Genomic DNA, 19,823 nt, shown 5'->3' on the forward strand with positions numbered 1-19,823 from the left:
GTTCCACACGTGGTGCACCTGAGCCCGGGTGATTCCTGCAGAGTCTGTCCCCATGGAAGATAAGGGAGGCACCTGGGACCCACATGACTATTATACTGGGTATCTCGAGCCTTTTGCATGACAGTTAGGGATGCTGGATGGGTTAGACCTGAGTCCTTGGGAAGTATAGTGCTGGGTTTGGGTGTCAGAGTTACCCCTGTCAATGGTATATTTATGGAGAAGAGGAAGTTTGGGGTGACTGTGGGAGCCCTAGTTCCTTGTCTTCCCTGGGGTTCACAGGCAGACAGATGAGTCCTCAGGTGACGGATTGTACCCTGGAGACTGGTCTTCAGGCCCCACTTGTTTTCAGCAGGACCCTTGCTCTGTTGGAAGCATGGAGAGATGGCAAAAGCTCTGACACAAGGCTTGAGGCTCAGACTGGAGGAGCTGAGTGGGTAGCCCAGGCGTTCTGCTCAGCCTTGCTCCGTGGGGGAGGGGTGATCATTTGGAGAATGAGGGAAGAGGAGGCTGTGCTCAGGGGGCCTCCAGGCTAGGTGATGGCTGTCTCCAGGGTCAGGTACCGAGAGTCAGGACTTAATCATGAAACGTTCCCTCCAAGTTGTAGACAAGCCAGTTACCTGACACTCAGCGGTGGGGAGATACTCTGAGAGGACAGAGTTAGTTCTCAGCCTCCTTGAGGACACCCTCTGGGTGCAGGATCATTCACCCGGGAGTTATCATGGGTGTAGCTACAGCTAATATACAGACAGGAGTAAGTGCTCCCGAATCATAAACTGGAGCAAGTGGGTTATCCCTGGACACATTCTACCATGTTCATCTTTGCCATAGAATAGAAATGGGCAGGATATCCAGCTGTCCCTTCCCATTGAGCCCTTCTTGCTGCAGCCCAGGGGCTGAGCACAGCAGAGACACTGTCCATGGTGCTGATGAACACAGGCCACCTGGAGACATGGGAGCTGTGGTCTTTGAGTCACATCTGCTTTCTTTTCATTCTGAAAAACTGGGCATTGCTAGAAAAGAAGAGGCTTCCGTGGTGGCTCAGACAGTAAAGAACCATCCTGCATGCGGGAGACCTGGGTTTGATGAGCCTACAGAGATGGCAATGGCTATCCACTCCAGTATTCTTGCCTGGAGAATCCCATGGCAGATGTGCCTGGAGGGTTACAGTCCATGGGGTTGCAAAGAGGTGGACAGACTGATCAACGTTCACTTCACAGGAAAGAAGAGGTGGGGAGAGCTGCAGGGATTGTGGACTGGCCTCAATCTCCAGGGCTCAGGGCCAGTGAGATTGCTGTGGACGTCGTGGCAGGACTTGACACCACACCAGCAAGACAAAGTCCAAGCTGCCCAGAGCAGAAGGCAGTGAGGGAAGATGATGAAACCAGCCTTGAGAGGAGTGGTAGGCAGAGCTCAGAACCCTAAGAGATGTTCAAACTTCAAGCCCACAATCCGAGAAATGTGCCCCATGATGAAGGAAACCAGAGATAAAATCCAGATTACGTGGGTGGGGAATATGGGAGATATGGTGGGGTGACTTGAAGATTATGGTGGGGAATGTATTGGGCTGAGTCCAATACATTCATAATGTTCTAAGGCAGGAGAGGCAGAGCCAGAGAGGACGGGGTGATGGAAGGAGAGCTTGGGAAGCTTCAAGATGCTCCACTGCTGGCTTTGAAGATGGAGGAAGGGGCCATGAACCCAGGAAAGCAGGCAGCCTCTCACAGCTTGGAAAGGCAAAGAAATGAACGGTCTGTAGAATCCAGAAAGAACAGAGTCATACTGACACCTTGATTTGTGCCACTAAATTTCTGGTCACTTGTTACAGAACAATAAGGAACACCAAGAGGTGTCACCTTGTCTCATCCAAGACTGTGTGCAGGGGGATAGGAGTAATTTAGACCTCAGTCATGACCGGAAGCTTTGCAGGCGGTCTCTCCTGCCTCCCATCTCATCTCAGCACACATGGCACTGGCACTGCCTGAGCACGCCTGTCTTCTGTGGGCTCTGTGCCCTGTGCACACGCCTGCTACATGTGTGTGAGTGTGGCACCTACCCCAGGGACCTATATGAGAACAGCACCTACCACAGGGGCCTCAGGGAGACACTGAGAACTGCTAGCCCAGGTGTGTGGTGGGGGCTGCAGGTGAGATCCAGGTGGGGAGGCCATTGGGACACTTTGAGGAGGGGACAGGTGGGCCCTTTGCCACGGTAGCCATGCTGAGTTTTCGGTAGAGCCTGAGGATCGTGTGTGTGTGTGTGTGTGTGTGTGTGTGTGTGTTGGGCGCAGGCTCATGATCTGCATCAAAAACCAGAGTGGAAACCAGCAGGAAGTGGACAGAGGTCTCGGGAAGTTCCTGGGAAGACTTTCCTCAGAGCATGGCTTCTGAGTCCCTCTTACTTTGGGGACCCTGGTTGCTCCTCTATCGCCCCGGAGGGAATGGTGTCCTCAGGGCCTAGGCCCTTAGGGAAGCAACAGAAACCCATGGAGAGAGAAGGCATTCTGGATCCCATATCTAGGGACAGACTAAATTCCTGTCCCCTCGCTGACTCAGTGGAGATTAGTTGAAGCAAACTCCGGGGAATAGTGAAGGACAGGGAAGCCTGGTGTGCTGTAATACATGGGGTCCCAAAGACTCAGACACAACTTAGCAACTGAAAAACTCATTTGAGGCAGCACCAGTCAGGGCCACGAGGGCCTTGAGAGGAGGGCCAGAGGGCTCAGGACACCAAGAGGCTGCAAAGAGGCCTCATCCATAATAGCTGTCTCACCCACGCCTTGTCCTTCCCGACTCAGGTTCTAGTGGGTCTCAGATGGTCCCAAATCTGTGCTCCAGAGACCCCATGCCAGGTGAGCAGGCACTGGGAGCTGTCTGGGACCCCAGGGCAGTGTCAGGACTGCCGAGTGCCCACGTGGCTGCGAAGGGTCTGGTGACCCTCCTTTCCTGTTAGCATGCCCCCTCCCTCCATTCTCACAATCTTCCCCTTCCTTTCCCCCAGGGAATAGAAGGGGAGGTCAGGTAACTAGAGCTAATGCGTTCCCTGAGGAACCATGGAGAGACCGGAGCAGAGATTCAGGTGAATTTCTTGCTGGACAAGACCCAGGGGCACTATATTTTGCAGCCAGAAGGAAAGTGCTCTTTATTCAGATCTCTCTGGTGGTCCACAGTGGGTCACGGGCCCAGTCACTTGACTGTTGAAACCTCCTCCAACTGTGGGAATCGCAGCCTGAGTTCTGGTCCATCAGGGTTCAGGGCATCCTGTCAGGGTCTCCAGGAATCGACCCTGAGCCTGGGCCCAGGTTTCCGAATAGCCTCAGGTCTCAGAGCTGGTTCTCTGCCTCAGGCTCTTCCTCTTCACCTCACTCAGGTCTTGGATCTCAGGTAAGCTCTTTCCCACAGTCTGTTAAGGAGACGTGTCTGGAGGAACTAAAGACCCACATCTGCTTTGTGGCTGATATGACAGTAAACATCTGTGTTCGGGCATACTAATTCCTGCAAAAGAAAACCAACGCCTCTAAGCTCATGTAACCTTCTTAGATGACTTCCCATGGGCTTCCCAGCCCCGGGTCACCCACGGTCTGTTTGTCAGAGGTTTTTGGTCCAGACCCACCTCCCCTTTGTCCCCTTTCCATTTTTCCTGCTATTTCGTGGACCTTCAAACACAGCCAGGTGTGTAGGGGGCATTTCCTCTGCCCCTTGGGCTTATGGGACCAGAACCTGGATCCCCACACTCACCTGGTAGATAGGAGCTGGTGGCCTGGCATCAGGTAGGGAGGCCTGGGCATGGAGAAAGCGGGCATCAGAGGAGAGGGAAGGAGAATCATTTCTCCTGAGCAGACATCTCCAAGCCTGCAGCCCCCACTCTAAACCTTGTCTGGGCTCTGTTTCCCACCCTTGTTAGCCTGGCTCCCTTGACTGATGATCCAGTGCCCACACTCTTCCTGGCTCGACTACAAGGTTCTCCTGAGGTCAAGTGAGGGTACCAGGGCAGCCTCTGGATAAGGTGGTGGGTGGTCACGTTCCTGAAGTGGATCCAGCTCCCAGCTTGGTGGGTCTTGCCATCTCCTAACTACTCTTACAAGCTTCCCTGGTGGCTCAGAAGGCAAAGAATCTGCCTGCAATGTGGGAGACCCAGGCTCGATCCCTGGGTCAGGGAGATCCCCTGGAGAAGGCAATGGTAACCCAATCCAGTATTCTTGCCTGGAGAAATCCATGGACAGAGGAGCCTGGCAGTCTACAGTCCATGGGGTCACAAAGGCTGGACACGGCTGAGCGACTTTCAACTACCCTCGAGTGAAAGGGGTCTGCACAGTGCGTCAGGGTTGGACAGTCCCGCTGCCCTGAGCCTGTGATCGGGGACGCTGGGGAGAAGAGACAAGGAAGGGATGTACTCACCTGGGAGACAGAGCTGCCAGAGGGACCACGTCCTGGGAGGAGACAGGAGTTACCACCAAGCATGTGAGGAAGCTTAGCCCATTCTCTCAGGAGAGGCTGAGAGTCTACCTCCTGAGAACCATGGGAGAAAGATCCCCACCAAGGGAGAGACACTCTGGCAATTTCAGGCCCCAGTGAGGGCAAGGGAGCCTCCCAGGATTATAAGCCACAGGACAAGCAGACTAGCCAGTTGGGGCCCCTGTGCTGAAGCCCCAGAGAAAGGGCCAGAGACCCTGGGGGAGGCAGGCAGGAACAGACAGGGCAGGGCCTGCCCGGGGCACCCCGCTGTGCTGGGCTGAACAGACACTCACCTGAGGTGGACGCTGGGGGCCACTTCCCTCTGTTGTGCAGGCAGCCGGGGTTAGGGAAGAAAAATAGGCTTATTTATGAGGAGTGTAGAGGGAGGTCAAGGCTTTGGTATTAAAACATGGGACAGGAGGATCCCCACGTCCAAGCAGGGGCTAGACACTTCCTTTCTCCACCAAGGCCGCTTAGAGGGGAGGGCCCAGCAAGGAGGCTGAGGAAAGTCCTTACAAAGCCGTATCTGCCCTGAGTCCAGAGGGGCAGGACCATAGGCTAATAGGGTTCAGAAGGAAGTGGCCACTGAAGGGACCAGGGCTCTGGGAAAGGCATCCATCCATCCAGAGGTTTGTCTGAGTGGATGCATCATGCTTATGGAGAGAGCAGGGCCAGTGCGTGGGGAGGAAAGGGAAGCCAGTGACTCTGGGGTCTCATTGAGGGCAGTGTCGCTGCTGTGGCCCCCTGCCCTCACCGGGGAGCTGCTGAAATGTGACAGCGGCCTTGTCCTCTGTCTCCATCACCTGGACCTGAAGTGTAAAGACATCCCACCACCCGCTGACCCGGCACGATGTTCTGTCTCATGATCCGGGGCTGTTGTTAACGCATCTGCCAGCTGGGGGCGTTTGACCCCACATGGCCTGTCCAGACTTCCACTCTCTGGCCAAGCGTGACCTTGGTCAGGATGCCCCTCAGACCCTGGCCCCGTGACTGCCCCTCATAGAGTAGCTGGATTTAAATATACAGGAAGAGATATCTTTTTCTGAGTACTTACTACCTGCCAGCCTACATATAGGGAACTAGGACATGGAGGGGTCTTAGTTGTGTTAAGTGATAGATGAGGCTTCCCTGGTGGCTCAGAGATAAAGAACCCGCTTGCCAATGCAGGAGACGGGGGTTCGATCCCTGGGTCAGGAAGATCCCCTGGGGAAGCAAATGGCAACCCACTCCAGTATTCCTGCCTGGAAATTCCGGTCCATGGAGTGGCAAAAGAGATGGACACAACTTCGCGACTAATTAACAAAATAAATGAGGACGGTGTTAAGGAAGCTCCCACAGGTCAATACCAGGTGAGGCAGGAACTGAAGGACGAGAGAGAATATCTGTGGGGAAGTGGGGAGGTCCTGGAGATCCAGGCCGGAAACTGGAGGATGGGGTGTCCTTCTTCTAGAACTAGGGTTAACCTGGGGCAGGAGCAGTATCTGGGAATGCCACTGTACCTGTGAAGGAAAATGAAACACCCCAGGACAGCTAGCAGCGTCAGCACAAGCAGGACCCCAATCACGATGCCAGTAATGGCCCCCACACCGAGGGCTCGGCTGTTTTCTCTCCCTGAAAGCAGAAGAGAAAGAGAGAGGGGAAATGGGGTCCGAGTTCACTGGAGGGAACACCAAGAGGAGTCTTCCAGGAGAGGGCCTGGTTATGAGGAAGGAAATGATCTGAGGCCTGTGTGGCTGTCTGTTTTGTCATCACGGTGTCCTCCTGACTCTCCCACCGCACGTGGTTGCATCAGTTTCCTCTTTATCAGATTTGAAACGCTGGGTTTGCTCTAACTGTCCATTCTCTCACTGTAGCCAGTTCCATGTCCTGTTCACTTTCCTCTGTGGAGGGACGCGGAGAAGGATTTTAATCGCATCAACTTCCTGGTGAACAGCCTCTGAACAGCCCTAAAATCCAGCTGTTCTTCTCCAGGTTTAAGATGAGGAAACTGAGGCACAAGATCCAGTGTGTTGCCCACAGTCAAACAGCTCTCACAAATAATACCCAAACTAAGACAAGATGAGCTAAGTTTTGAACAATTAATTGGACACATTGTTGTACAGGCTCTGAAAGGAGACCACATTCTCATCATTTGCATTCATTACACACCCACTTCCTGTGAAATCACCAGGGAAGGTGTAGAGGTGCTGAGGGTCACTTAGAGTGCTCAGCTGGGGAGTTGGGGTCTCATCTGCAGACTCTGACGGTGGGGAGACTCTACACTGGGGGGATCCTGCATCCTCTGTCCTGACACTGTTGACTGTGTGGGGCAGCATCGCCTTCTCAGGGAGCCGTAAACTCTGCTCATCAATTCACTGACCACTGGATGCATGTCCCCATGTCACCTGATCTGTTTGCCCCTGGACTGGAATGCTCATGGGCTTTCTAAGAGGTAGGGACTGACTACCGAAGAGCATGACCTTCCCCTGTGGTTCCAAATCACTTGGACTGATGCCTCTGTCCATGGAATTCTCCAGGTAAGGATACTGGAGTGAGTTGCCATTTCCTCCTCCAGGGGATCTTCCCGACCCAGGGACTGAACCTGCATCTCTTAGTCTCAGGGATAGGCACTGGCAGGCAGGTTCTTTGGTTCTTTACCACTAGCCCCACCTGTGAAGGCCCTAGAGAGGGAAGAGGGGACATCAAACTTGAGGACAAGTCCAGTTCCTTGGCTGATCCCACCTGAGAGCTCCGAGAGATGAGCCTTCCTTCTCAGGGTCCAAAACTAGCCTCCTCTCTGTTCTGGTTTTCCACTCCTAATGTGCTTGTCTGAGACTGACTCAGCTAGCTAGATAATCAAGGTCCATGTCTAAAGCACTGGAGTCCTCAGTGTGAGGGGATGGCTGTCTCCATATTGGGCAGGTCTAAGGAGAACCTGCTTCTCAAGAAAGATGTTTTCTTCCTCGTTGTTAAATTATTTAAACAGGGTTGAAGAAAATTTGGAGCTGAAGCATAAGAAGTGAAAACAATAACTTGGAAGGGTGATTCCTCAGCACATTTGAGCAGGTAGAAGAAAGAATCCATGAATGTGTAGGAAAAAAGAAAAGAAATTATTCAGACTGGGGATTAGAAAGGAAAAAAAAATGGGGACTGGTGACTCCAGGCAAAGTATTATGCAGAACTCCATCAAGTGGACAAACATGCAGAATGGCAGTTTTTAAAGTAGAAGAGAGAGATGAAAGCAGTGAAAAAAAATGTTTAAAATTAATGGCTTAAAACTTTTCAAGCTAGATGAGAGATTACCTATCAAGGGTGGTTCAGAGCTCCACAAAAGTATCTTTCACGATACTGATGTTGTGACACAATTTAGTCAAACTGCTGAAATACTGAGGGAAAGAGGAAGTGATTAAATTGCAAGGGAGAAGTGGCTTATCATGCACAATGGATCTTCAACAAGGTGAAAAGCAAATTTCACATCAGAGACCAGGGCGCCAGAAGATATTGGGATGACTGAATTAAGTCCTACATGGAAGATTTCAACCAGGAAAGCAATGCCCAGAAAAAGTCTTCTTCAGTGAAGCTCAAATTAGGACTTTCCTAGATAAACAATAGTCAAGGGAGTTTATTCCTTGGAGACGTGCCTCATATGAAATGTAAAGGGGATCCTTTAAGATGACTGTTCAAACACTGGACAGTAACTCAAAGCCATAGGGATGTATAAAGAACAGTGGTCAGGAGAAGACCAAGGTGGGGGACGTGGAGTACGTCTCTCTGCACAGATGCATCAGGAACACACCTTCAGAGACAGAAGTGCATGCAGAACATCAGCTGAGAGTGGAGAGGAGGAACCGACCAGCGGAGAAGAATATACAGAACCACGCAGAACACGGACGCGGACAGCGAAACAGCTGATCGCTGGCAGCCCCAACCAAAAGACACACTGGCTGAATGGATACAAACACAAGACCCATATATACGCGGTCCACCAGAAACCCACTTCAGACCTAAAGACAGGCAGACTGAAAGTGAGAGGATGGAAAAATACATTCCAGTGAGAGCTTTACTTCCTTTCCCATCTGGATTCCTTTTCTTTCGTTCTCTTCTCTGACTGCTGTAGCTAGGACTTCCAGATCGATGCTGAATAATAGTGCTGGAAGTGGACACCCTTGTCTTGTTTCTGATCTTAGGGGGAATCCTTTCAGTTTTTCACCATTGAGAATAATGTTTGCTGTAGGCTTCTCATATGTGGCCTTTACTATGTTGAGGTAGGTTCCTTCTATGCCCATTTTCTGAAGAGTTGTCACCATAAATGGGTGCTGAATTTTGTCAAAGGCTTTTTCTGCATCTATTGAGATGATCATATGGTTTTTATCTTTCAATTTGTTAATATGATATATCACATGATTGCTTAGCATATATTGAAGAATCCTTGCATCACTGGAATAAACCCAACCTGATCATGGTTTATGAACTTCTTGATGTGTTGCTGAACTCTGTTTGCTAAAATCTTGTTGAGGATTTCTGCGTCTCTGCCCATCAGTGATATTGGCCCATAGTGTTCTTTTTTAGTGTTGTCTTTTTCTGGTTTTGGTATCAGAATAATGGTGGCCTCATAGAATGAGTTTGGAAGTCTTCCTTCCTCTGCAATTTTTTGAAAGCGTTTTAGAAGGATAGGCATTAGCTCTTCTCTAAATGTTTGACAGAATTCTCCTGTGAAGCCATTTGGTCCTGGACTTTTCTTTTTTGGGAGATTTTTGATTACAGCTTCAATTTCAGTGCTTGTAATGGGGTTGTTTGTGATTTCTATTTCTTCCTGGTTGAATCAGGAAGACTGAACCAGTTTTCCTGGTTCAGTCCAAGACTGAACTTTTCTAAGAATCTGTCCATTTCTTCCAGGCTATCCATTTTATTGCCATATAGTTTTCATAATAGTCTCATAATCCAAAAGCAGTTCTCAGAGGGAAGTTAATAGCAATACAATCCTACCTCAAGAAACAAGGAAAACATTGAATAGACTACTTCACTTTACACCTAAAACAACTGCAAAAAGAACAAACCCCCCCAAAATGAGTAGAAGGAAATAAATCATCAAGATCTGAGCAGAAATAAATGAAAAAGAAATGAAAGAAATAATAGTAAAGAGGAATAAAACTAAAAGGTCCTTCTTTGAGAAAATAAACAAAATTGACAAACTTTAGCCAGACTCATCAAGAAAAAAAGAGAGAAGAATCAAATCAACAAAATTGGAAACGAAAAAGGAGAGGTTAAAACAGACAATACAGATGGGAAAAGAAGAAGTAAAGCTCTCACCGTTTGCAGATGACAGGATAATGTACATAGCAAACCCTAAAGACACTATCAGAAATTTACTAGAGTTAATCAATGAATTTAGCAAAGTTGCAAATAAAAAATCAATACAGAGAAACCACTTGCATTTCTATAAACTAACATTGAAAAATCAGAAAGAGAAATTAAGGAATCAATCCCATTCATCATTCCAACAAAAAGAATTAAATATCTAGGAATAAACTTACCTCAGGAGACAAAAGAACTGTACCCAGAAAAGTGTAAGACACTAATGAAGGAAATCAAAGAGGACAGAAACAGATGGAGAGATACTCCATGTTCCTGGGTAGGAAGAACCAATACTGTGAAAATGATGATACTACCAAATGCAATCTACAGATTCCATGTGATCCCTATCAAACTACCAATGACAATTTTCACAGAACTAGAACAAAAAAATTTCACAATTCATATGGAAACAGAAAAGACCCCAAATAGCCAAAGCAGTCTTGAGAAAGAAGAATGGAGCAGGAGGAATCAACCTTCCTGACTTCAGATTATACTACAAAGCTACAGTCATCAAGACAGTATGGTACTGGCACAAAAACACACAATTTTTTGTGTGCCAGGACCATACATAGAAAGAAACATAGGCCAATGAAACAAGACAGAAAGCCCCCAAACAAACTCTGGCACCTATCGGTACCCTTTTTTTTTTTTTTTTTTTTTTGACAAAGAAGGCAAGACTATAGAATGGGCAAAGACAGCCTCTTCAATAAATGGTGCTGGAAAACTGGACAGCTATAGGTAAAAGAATGAACTTGGAAGAATTCCTAACACAACACACAAAGATAAACTCAAAATGGATTAAAGACCTTAATATAAGACCAGAAACTATAAAACTCTTAGAGGAAAACATAGGCAGAACACTCGATGACATAAACCAAAGCAAGATCCTCTATGACCCACCTCCTAGAGCCTGGAAATAAAAACAAAAGTAAACAAGTGGGACCTGATTAAACTTAAAAGCTTTTGCACAGCAAAGGAAACTATAAGCAAGGAGAAAATATAACTCTCAGAATGGGAGAAAATAATAGCAAATTAAATAACTGACAAAGGGTTAATTTCCAAAATATACAAGCAGCTCATACAACTCAATACCAGAAAAAAAAAAAAACCCAACCCAATCAAAAAGTGGGGAAAAGACCTAAAACAGACACTTCTCCAGAGAAGACATCAGTCAGTCAGTCAGTTCAGTCACTGAGTCGTGTCCGACTCTTTTCGACCCCATGAATCGCAGCACTCCAGGCCTCCCTGTCCATCACCAACTCCCAGAGTTCACTCAGACTCACACCCATCGAGTCAGTGATGCCATCCAGCCATCTCATCCTCTGTCGCCCCCTTCTCCTCCTGCCCCCAATCCCTCCCAGCATCAGAGTCTTTTCCAATGAGTCAACTCTTCGCATGAGGTGGCCAGAGTACTGGAGTTTCAGCTTCAGCATCATTCCCTCCAAAGAAATCCCAGGGCTGATCTCCTTCAGAATGGACTGGTTGGGTCTCCTTGCAGTCCAAGGGACTCTCAAGAGTCTTCTCCAATACCACGGTTCAAAAGCATCAATTCTTCGGTGCTCAGCTTTCTTCACAGTTCAACTCTCACATCCATACATGACCACTGGAAAACCATAGCCTTGACTAAACGCACCTTTGTTGGCAAAGTAACGCCTCTGCTTTTGAATATGCTATCTAGGTTGCATAGAGATGGCTAACAAACACATGAAAAGAAGCTCAGCATGGCTCATTCTTAGAGAAATCCAAATCAAAACTACAATGAGATATCACTTCACACCAGTCAGAATGGCCATCATCAAAAAGTCGATAAACAATAAATGTTGGAGACAGTGTGGAGAAAAGGGAATGCTCTTGTACTGTTGGTGGGAATGTAAATTGATACAGCCACTATGGAAGACAGAATGGAGACTCCTTAAAACACTAGGAATAAAACCACCATATGACCCAGCAATCCCACTGCTGGGCACATATCCTGAGGAAACCAAAATTGAAAAAGATACATGTAACCCACTGTTCACTGAAGCAGTATTTACAAGAGTTAGAACATGGAAGCACCCTAGATGTCCTTCGACAGATGAATGGATAAAGAAATTGTGGTGCATAGACACAATGGAATATACTCAGCCACAAAAAGGAATGCCTTTGAGTCAGTTCTAATGAAGTGGATGAACCTAGAACCTATTATACAGAGTGAAGTAAGTCAGAAAAAGAGAGATAAATACCGTATTCTAACGCATATATACGGAATCTAGAAAAATGGTCCTGAAGAATTTACTTACAGGGCTGGAATGGAGAAACAGACACAGAGAATAGACTTATAGACATGGGGAGAGGGGAGGAGAGGGTGAGATGCATGGAAAGAGTAACATGGAAACTTAAATTACCATATGCAAAATAGATAGCCAATGGGAAATTGCTGTATGGCTCAGGAAACTCAGACCTCGGCTGTGTATCAACCTAGAGGGGATGGGGAGGGAGGTTCCAAAGAGAGGGGTAAATGTACACCTATGGCCGAGTCATGTTGAGGTTTGACAGAAAACAAAATTCTGTAAAGCAATTATCCTTCAATAAAAAATTAATTAAAGAAAAAAGAACAGTGCTAAGAGTGATCCAAGGCAGCTATCTCATTTAAGCCAATATTTTTGTCTTTCTTGCAATCATTTGTTTTTCCTTCTCATTTCAAAGGTATTTCATGGAACAATATTTATAAATCTATATAATGGACACACATTGCAAAGGATGACTGAAATTTATGACCATAGGTGTATAAAACCGGGGGGATGGAGATGTGTAGGAGCACCTCGTTTGTCTTATACATCATAGAATCTAGTTGATATTTCAACTAGATAGATACATGTTTAAGATATAAATTGTCATCTTCAAGTTAGCCCCTATGAAAAGAACTGAAATGTATGTGGAAAGGGAAAGACAGAATCAAAATGACACCTAAGAAAGGAAATCATTTGCCGAGAGCCAGCATGAGGAATCCCGCCCGTGGCAAAGCTCATGAGGAAGGAAGCCTGACAAAACACAAGTGCGTGATCAGGCTTCAGGGGTTCCCCCTGGAATTTCCTGAGCATCCACCCCCCAAAACCAGAGTCTGCCTGCTTTACTGTGTTATGCTTTCCACCTACTCTTCTGACATTAACGGGGGCTGTCTCTCCCCCACCTTCTTCTGGAAGAAGTTAATTTAGAGCTTTTTAGATAATAAATCTCCTGGGCATAATAAGAGTGTTTCAATCCAAAAACCACTCTGATGGCTTTCTAGCCTGCCTGCTGGACTCTTGCAGCTGAGCATGTGATTGTTTGTGGCCTCACGACCCGGAGAGGCACAGGAAGCTTAAAACATCCTAGGAATGTAGGGGCTTCCGAGGAGTCAAAATCATTAGAATAGGACTGATTAAAGGTTTCATTTGTTGAGCCAATACTTGCTGCCAAATTTTCATCTTTTATTTGTTGATATTGTTGGTATATAGAAAAAACAGGTAGTAGACCTGATATTAGCAACATTAGATCTTTGAGTTAAGTACTTTGTTATAACCCACTGCACCTTTGTTCTATAGGAATGTAACTTTATTTAGTACTTTGAGGGTGATGCAAAGTAAAGGAAAAACTCTTCTAGGAAAAAAAGAGTTTTTCTGGTTGAGAGACATTTATCTAGGAAGAGAGCCATAAAAATGTTAACAGGCCTCTTGGCCAGAAGATAATGTAAACCACCTGAGATCTTTTGTATATGGGAAGGTATGCAAAAAGGAAGCCTGGTCTCAATGAGGGTCAGGACTGCTGCCCCTGCATAACTCTGCATATTCCATTATTTCTTTATGCACAATTTGGGGTATATAAGCTGATTTTGAAAATAAAGTTGTGAGTCTTGCACCGATACTGGGCTCCCCCATGTCGTTCTTTTCTCCCCTTTTCCGGCTGAATTCACATCTGAAGCGCGGAGGCTCGTCAAGTCTACTTACTTGCCCTGGCTTCTAAGATCCACAGGAGAGGGAGCCCAAGGCAGGGCACCCTCCTCTATTCAAGTGGGCATCAGTGGCCTAACGTAGATGATACAAACCTCTTGTCTCGAGGTCTTATTAGTTTTCTGCATAAACCAAGTTATTCAGCCTCTTTTCTCCACTAATTTTCCTACTACACTATTCTTTCCTAATCTCTTTATATTTCTAATTAAATAGTCCTTTCCCAGACTCGGACTCCGTCCCCACTTTGAATACCCTGGATCCACCGGGGCTGGACCCTGGCAATCACTTAACTACCAAAGAGGAAGAAATAGAGGAATTAATAGGACAAATACCAAGTAGCGAGATGGCAGAAGCTCTTTGCTATCGGGAAGTATTTGACTCACAGATAGCCTCAACCTTCAAATTAAAGGCAGAGAATCACAGAATGGATTAAAATTATGACCCATCTCTATACTCTCTTCAAGGGACTCACTTTAGATACAAAGACATAGAAGGTTGAAGTAAGGTTGGAAAAAGATATTCTATGCAAACAGTAATAAAAAGAGAATTGTGGTGGCTGTATGAGTATCTGATACAATAATCTCTAAATCAAAAAAGCCTACAAGAGACAAAGTAAGACCTTACATATCGAGAAAACTTTCCATTCACCAAGGAAATTGAACAATTATAAGCATCATGCACCTAACACCACCAGATTTGTGAATCAAAATGGACAGCATCGAGGGGAGAAACAGCTCAGTCACAACAGTGACACGACAACACCCAGCTTTCAATGATGGATGCAGCAGTCAGAAGGAATTTCAGTGAGAAACTAGAGGCCATGAGAGCACTGCAAACGAGAGACCTAACCGGCCAACAGACAACACGCAGTCGTAGATTATGTTGCGCAAATTACAGTCCTCAAGGCCCCCATCTCTCACCACACATGACCACAGCCCATCCTGGGGAGAAATGGCGTCACTTCCACTGTAGAGACGACGGCGCAACTAAGACAGGGGGAGGGACGTGGAGTCGAGTGTGCCGGCAAGCCCGCAGTCACAGCAGTGCCAGCTAGCACACTGACACCTCCTGCCTGAACGCGTCTGCTGTGATCCCACCTTCACTGGGGCGCGTATTCACACAGCTCTATAGAGTTCACACCACACCCCACGGTGCACTTAAGGAAGAGGAGGGTTAGCGTTTGTGACTCACCGGGGCTTCCCAGCAGGCACTAGTGGTAATGATCCCACCTGCCAATCAGGAGACATAGGACACAGGGACCCAGTCCCGGGTGGGGAAGATCCCCTCGAGGAGGTCACAGCAACCTCTGCAGTGGAAGGTGGAGTCTTAACCACTGGGCTGCCCAGGAAGTCCCAGGGACTGATTTTAGTGCTGCTTCCAGCGGTCTTGGCAACGAGAAATCAGGGGGTGAGGAGGGGAGAGACAGCACACGTTCCAATTGCTTGAAGTGGAGGAAATGAGATGATAGGCTAATTGTTGGTGGAATTAATAAAGGAAGGTTATCCAGGTTAAAATGGGCTTCCCTGGTGGCCTATACGGGAAGAGCGCCTGCAGTGCAGTAGACACGGGTTCGATCCTTGGGTCAGGATGATCCCCTGGAGTAGCAAATGGCACCCCACTCCAGGGTTCTTGCCTGGGAAATCCCATGGACAGAGTAGTCTAGTGAGCTCAAGCCTGTGGTGTCACAAAGAGTCGGACACCACTGAACGACTAAGACGGAAGGCGATGATAGTGGTCACTCACAGGTCACACGCAGCCTGAGGGGGTTGCTTCTGCTGGAGCTGCCCCTGTTGGAGGCCTCACACTGATAATCCCCGGTGTCCTCTCTGCTGACGGGGTCTATGGTGAGGGTGCTGTTGTCTGAGGACAGTGTCATCCTCTCTGCAAGGAGGAGACTCTGGCCTTTGAAGAACCAGCGTATGGAGACCCCAGTCTCATCTGCGAGGCAGGTCAGGATCACGGGGCCCTCGTGTTCTGTGACTGCGGTGTTGCTGGCTTGGAGGGAGGGCCGTGCCACCGGGGCTGTGGAGAGAGAGAGGGGTGACTGATGAGAGTGGGTCAGGGGCCTGGGCCTTGCTCCCTCCGCAGTCTCGGGGCCCAGTGACCTCTGTAAAGGTCACTGTGAGGAAGGCCCTGGGTCTTTGTTCAGGTGACAACGGGAAAGAGACGAATGCACATCTCCTCTGACCCCCAGATCACGCCAGGGGGACCCTTGTCTGGTTGTTGGGACAACACTCTAGTACTGGACAGCTCTGTGCTATCAGCCCTGGGAACCTTGATTTTCTGACTGTGGTGCTATCCAGGCCAGACAGGGAGTGCAGGACCTGAGAGTACATGTTGTGATTGGGGATAGAGAGCCTGAGCGCATTGCCGGGGCCTCACACTGACAAGCTGGGAGCGCTGTGTGGCTGGGTAAGAGGCTGTGTGGCAGGAGAGCTTGAGGTTCCCCTCTGGATGGTCAGAGGAGTCTAGGGGGAAGTGGTGGGGTGTCCGGACCATTTGGAGCAAAGAGCAGAAAGCCACACGTGGTGCAATCAGAGGGAACAGAAGTTCCTGGTCTGTACTGGGACCCCTGGGTCCTTCTGAGCTGTTCACATGCTTGTCTGAAAAATTTGCAATCATTACCCTTCATGCTCACTCATTGTGAGTCTGACGTTAATTTGTTTCTCCCATCATATTCTGGTGATCCTCAGCCACCAACACAGAGCAGCCCGTCCCCTCCCTGGCTTCATTCAAAGTGGACCTGCCTGGACTTGCCTGGGACAGGAAGTCATGGCCAGTTTTGGTGTCCAGGGGTGATGGCCCATATACTCGGACCTGAGAGGGATGGATATGGCCCGGCCTCAGGCACTGTAGATTCAGCAGGTCAGCCTGGACCACACAAAAACAGAGGGCATCCAGGGTGAATGGGTCACTGCGGCTGACACTCGCTGGGTTCCGGGCTTCACACACATAGGGTCCTCTGTCATTCCTTGTCACGGCGACTACTGTGAGAGTCCTCGTGTCCTCGGACAGTTCCAGCCTGGTGCTCTTGGGGAGGCTCTGACTGTTGATCCACCACATGTAGGAGGTGTTCTGAGTCTCAGCTCCACGTTAACACCACAGTGTCCTCGTGCTCCCAGGGTTGGAGTTGCTGCTGGTGATGATGGGTGTGGGTAGCACCACAGTGGGAATAACAGAGAGTACACACCCCTGAGTTTCCCTGGTGGCTCAGACAGTAAAGAATCTGTCTGCCAGTGCAGGAGACCTGGGTTCAATCCCTGGGTCAGGAAGATCCCCTGGAGATGGGAATTGATACCCAGTCAGCATTCTTACCTGGAGAATTCCATGGAGAGAGTAGCCTGGTGGGCTACATACAGTCCATGGGGTAGGAAAGAGTAGGACACGACTGAACGACTAACACTCTCACTTTCTTTATACCTTTAGCTCCTCTAACAGCATCTTTCAACAAAACTGGCATCCTTCGCCTCTCAGCCAGAGAGAGTCTTTGAAGAATAAGGCATGCTTGTGTATGGCAAGATGAATGCATGGGGACCTGAGCTCAGAGAGTGTGAGGCCACCTGCTCTATGTCTGGGACAAGCACAGGCTTCCTCGGGGGTCGATTGTGCAGCAGCGTTTAGTGGTGGACAGACCTGGGTGGGATTCAGAGACCACCTGGCATCTATCCTGGTTTCATCAACCAGCCTCGGGAGAGAGCTCCCTGGGTCGCACCCTGGGGTCGAGGAGCTGCCAGGAGTGTCTTCCTTCCTCTGTTCCTCTCTGGGGGTGCTGAGATTTCTCTGGCGTCTCCAAGTCCCCCAGGGCATTTGGTTGATTCCTGGGGACCTTGTACCTGTGTGCTCCCCATGCCAAGTCTCAGGAGTAGGAGCAGGCTGTGCCCCTGCACGGATGTGGCTCTCAGGGATGAGCCCTGGCTGTGACCACCTTGGGAGCCTCAGGATTTGGCACAGGCTTCCCGGTGTCACTGGAGGCAGGAGCCCTGGGACAAGGTCTGGGAGGGGCTTCCTGGGGCTGAGCTTCTCTGTGAGGATCCCTGGGGCCCTCAGGCCAGAGTCTTCCCTGAGTCCTGCAGGGTCTTCCTCAGGGTCCTGGTCACGGGGAGGGGCCAGGGGGCTGGACTGAGAGTGCTGTCCCTCTGCTGAGTCCCTCCATCAGCCCATCCTTCTCTCTGCACAGTGTCTGCAGGGCCTGGAAGCCCTTCCTGGAAGCATTTCTGACCCTTTGGAGTTTGTCCCCACAGGGTGTGTCCTGCACTGAATGTTCAAACCCCAACAGGAGACATAATGCAGAGGGGGATGGGGGCAACTTCCTGGGCTGTCAGTCCTGCGAGTGTGAACAGAATTCAACCGCAACACTCCATCCCCGCCCCCGCCTGCCAAACACCCCGAGGTCAGAGAAGCACTCACGGTGTATGTGGAGGTGTCCAGTTAGTGTTTCTGTCTGTAAATCATTCTTTGTAATGAGCAGGGTGTAGGGTCCTGTGTCTCTCTGGGTGACGTTCCGGATCAGCAGGGTTCCGTTAGGGTAAAGTGTCTCCCGTCTGCTGTACACAGGCCCATTGGTAGTTGCATTAGTATCTACCCTATACGATGCAATTAGCTGGGCGTAGTCTACCCTTTCTCCTCTGTGCCAGGCATAGCCTAGAGGATTCTCTGACACGTTGTGGGCAAGTAGAAGAACATTGGACCCTTCTGCAGCAAGGGGGGGCACCGTTTCAATAGTAGGCTGGGCAGTGGTGGGTGGGGTCCAGAAAGTTAAGAGTGAGACTAGGAGGGAAAAGAGAGAAATCGGTTAATATTGTGACCTGTGTGGGGGATGTGAAAATGGTGCCCTGGGTCTTGAGCTGGTCTCTTCATCCCTCAGCCTTAGTGTGGGTGTGTGTGCATGTATGTGCGTGTGTGGTCAAGGTCAGCAGCATGACCCCCAGTCACTTCAGCCCTCTGGGCTTTTTTCCTCTGCTTCCCCAGCTGTCCCTGGCTCACCCCCTTGCTGCCCTCACACGCCTGCTCACACTCAGGGCCTCTCAGGAGATGACCCCCACAACGACCAGCTGCTGTAAAGGCCCTGTGTGCTCACTGCTGACCCTTCCCCGCTCCGGTTCCTGTGTGACGCCTGTAGCACCCACCAGCACACTCTCCATCTCTCTGCTTGTCTGTCTTCCTCCCCACAGAGCGCGGGCTCTGTGAGGGCAGGGGCTTGTCTGATCCTGCTTGAAACGCAGGGCCTGGACCAGGCTCCAGACATTAGTACCTGGGGATGAAGGAAGGAGAGTTCCCAGGAATTCCACAGCTGGTTTTATTTGTTAGTTTCTAAGGGTGCCGGGTAAGGACAGTGTTTACTGTACTGGTCGTGTCTTTTTCTGTAGTGAGATAATAAACTGTTATTATTGTCATCATTATCAACAAACTGGTCAGTGAAGAATAACTCGTAAAACCTACAGCAGTTGAGTCTTCCCGTCCCTCGCCAGCTCTAGCTCATGCAGAGTCCCCTGTGGCTGAGCCCCCTCCATCCCCAGTCCGCTGCCCTCTGCCCTCAGGTCTGAACAGAAGGCCCCTGTCTCCTCTCAGAGCCCTGTCTCCCCCAGGGACCAGCCAGGCTCTCATTCTCCAGTCTCCGCCCCCTCCCTGAAAACTGTCCCCTCTCACCTGCCAGCAGGAGCCTGCTCCAGGGCACATGCCGCCTGCTTGCAGAGCCTGACGGGGGCTCCATGGTGCCTGCGTCTGCTGTGTCCCTCTGTGAGGAGAACTTCCTCTCCAGATATGCTCACAAGCCCTGCAGTCCTTGCGTGAGCTCTGCTGTCCTTCCCAGTCTGTGCTGGGCCTGCCTCCGGGCAGGAGTACTTCGCTGGGTCACGTGGCCCGGGGGCGGGGTCTCTGCCCAGGCCCCGCCCTCTGCCTCTCTCCTTGCCTCCCTTCTCCTCCTTCCCTCCCTAGTGGTCCCCCTCCCTCTGTATTTCTATTTCCTGAACTCTGCTGAGTCCTCTGCCTTCTAGAGGCACACACACACACACACCCCTACACACACACACCTAAACACACACATACCTACACACACATACCTACACACACT

The 19,823-nt window shown here is 49.4% G+C and overlaps 1 protein-coding gene across 4 annotated transcripts; it reads right to left on the reverse strand.

The window, feature by feature from the left end:
• Positions 1–3,112: 3,112 nt before the first annotated feature.
• LOC138418920 (cell adhesion molecule CEACAM21-like) lies at positions 3,113–19,672 on the reverse strand. Of its 4 annotated transcripts, XM_069550921.1 has the most exons (9): positions 19,400–19,609; positions 18,161–18,520; positions 15,497–15,775; positions 5,951–6,062; positions 4,745–4,773; positions 4,395–4,426; positions 4,200–4,282; positions 3,735–3,776; positions 3,113–3,491 (listed from the first exon to the last, which is right to left on the reverse strand). In XM_069550921.1, the coding sequence occupies exons 1-9, from the start codon at positions 19,461–19,463 to the stop codon at positions 3,485–3,487; spliced, it is 1,008 nt and encodes a 335-aa protein (XP_069407022.1). In that variant the 5' UTR covers positions 19,464–19,609; the 3' UTR covers positions 3,113–3,484. The 4 variants fall into 4 exon arrangements, with proteins under 4 accessions (XP_069407022.1, XP_069407023.1, XP_069407021.1 ...); XM_069550922.1 differs by lacking the exon at positions 4,200–4,282 and having other exon boundaries at positions 19,400–19,672; XM_069550920.1 differs by lacking the exon at positions 4,395–4,426 and having other exon boundaries at positions 4,200–4,360.
• Between the last annotated feature and the right edge of the window lie 151 nt (positions 19,673–19,823).

Source organism: Ovis canadensis, chromosome 14 (genome assembly GCF_042477335.2).
Source record: "Ovis canadensis isolate MfBH-ARS-UI-01 breed Bighorn chromosome 14, ARS-UI_OviCan_v2, whole genome shotgun sequence".
Lineage (NCBI taxonomy): Eukaryota > Metazoa > Chordata > Mammalia > Artiodactyla > Bovidae > Ovis > Ovis canadensis.

Excerpts from the sequence above, each read along its gene's own strand:
- LOC138418920 (XM_069550920.1), bottom strand. The coding sequence starts at position 19,463 with ATGGAGCCCCCGTCAGGCTCTGCAAGCAGGCGGCATGTGCCCTGGAGC. Across the intron at positions 18,521-19,399 it reads GAGCAGGCTCCTGCTGGCAG|TCTCACTCTTAACTTTCTGG; the intron begins GTGAGAGGGGAC and ends TTTCCCTCCTAG. Across the intron at positions 4,361-4,744 it reads GCCCCCAGCGTCCACCTCAG|CGTCCCCGATCACAGGCTCA; the intron begins GTGAGTGTCTGT and ends TCTTCTCCCCAG.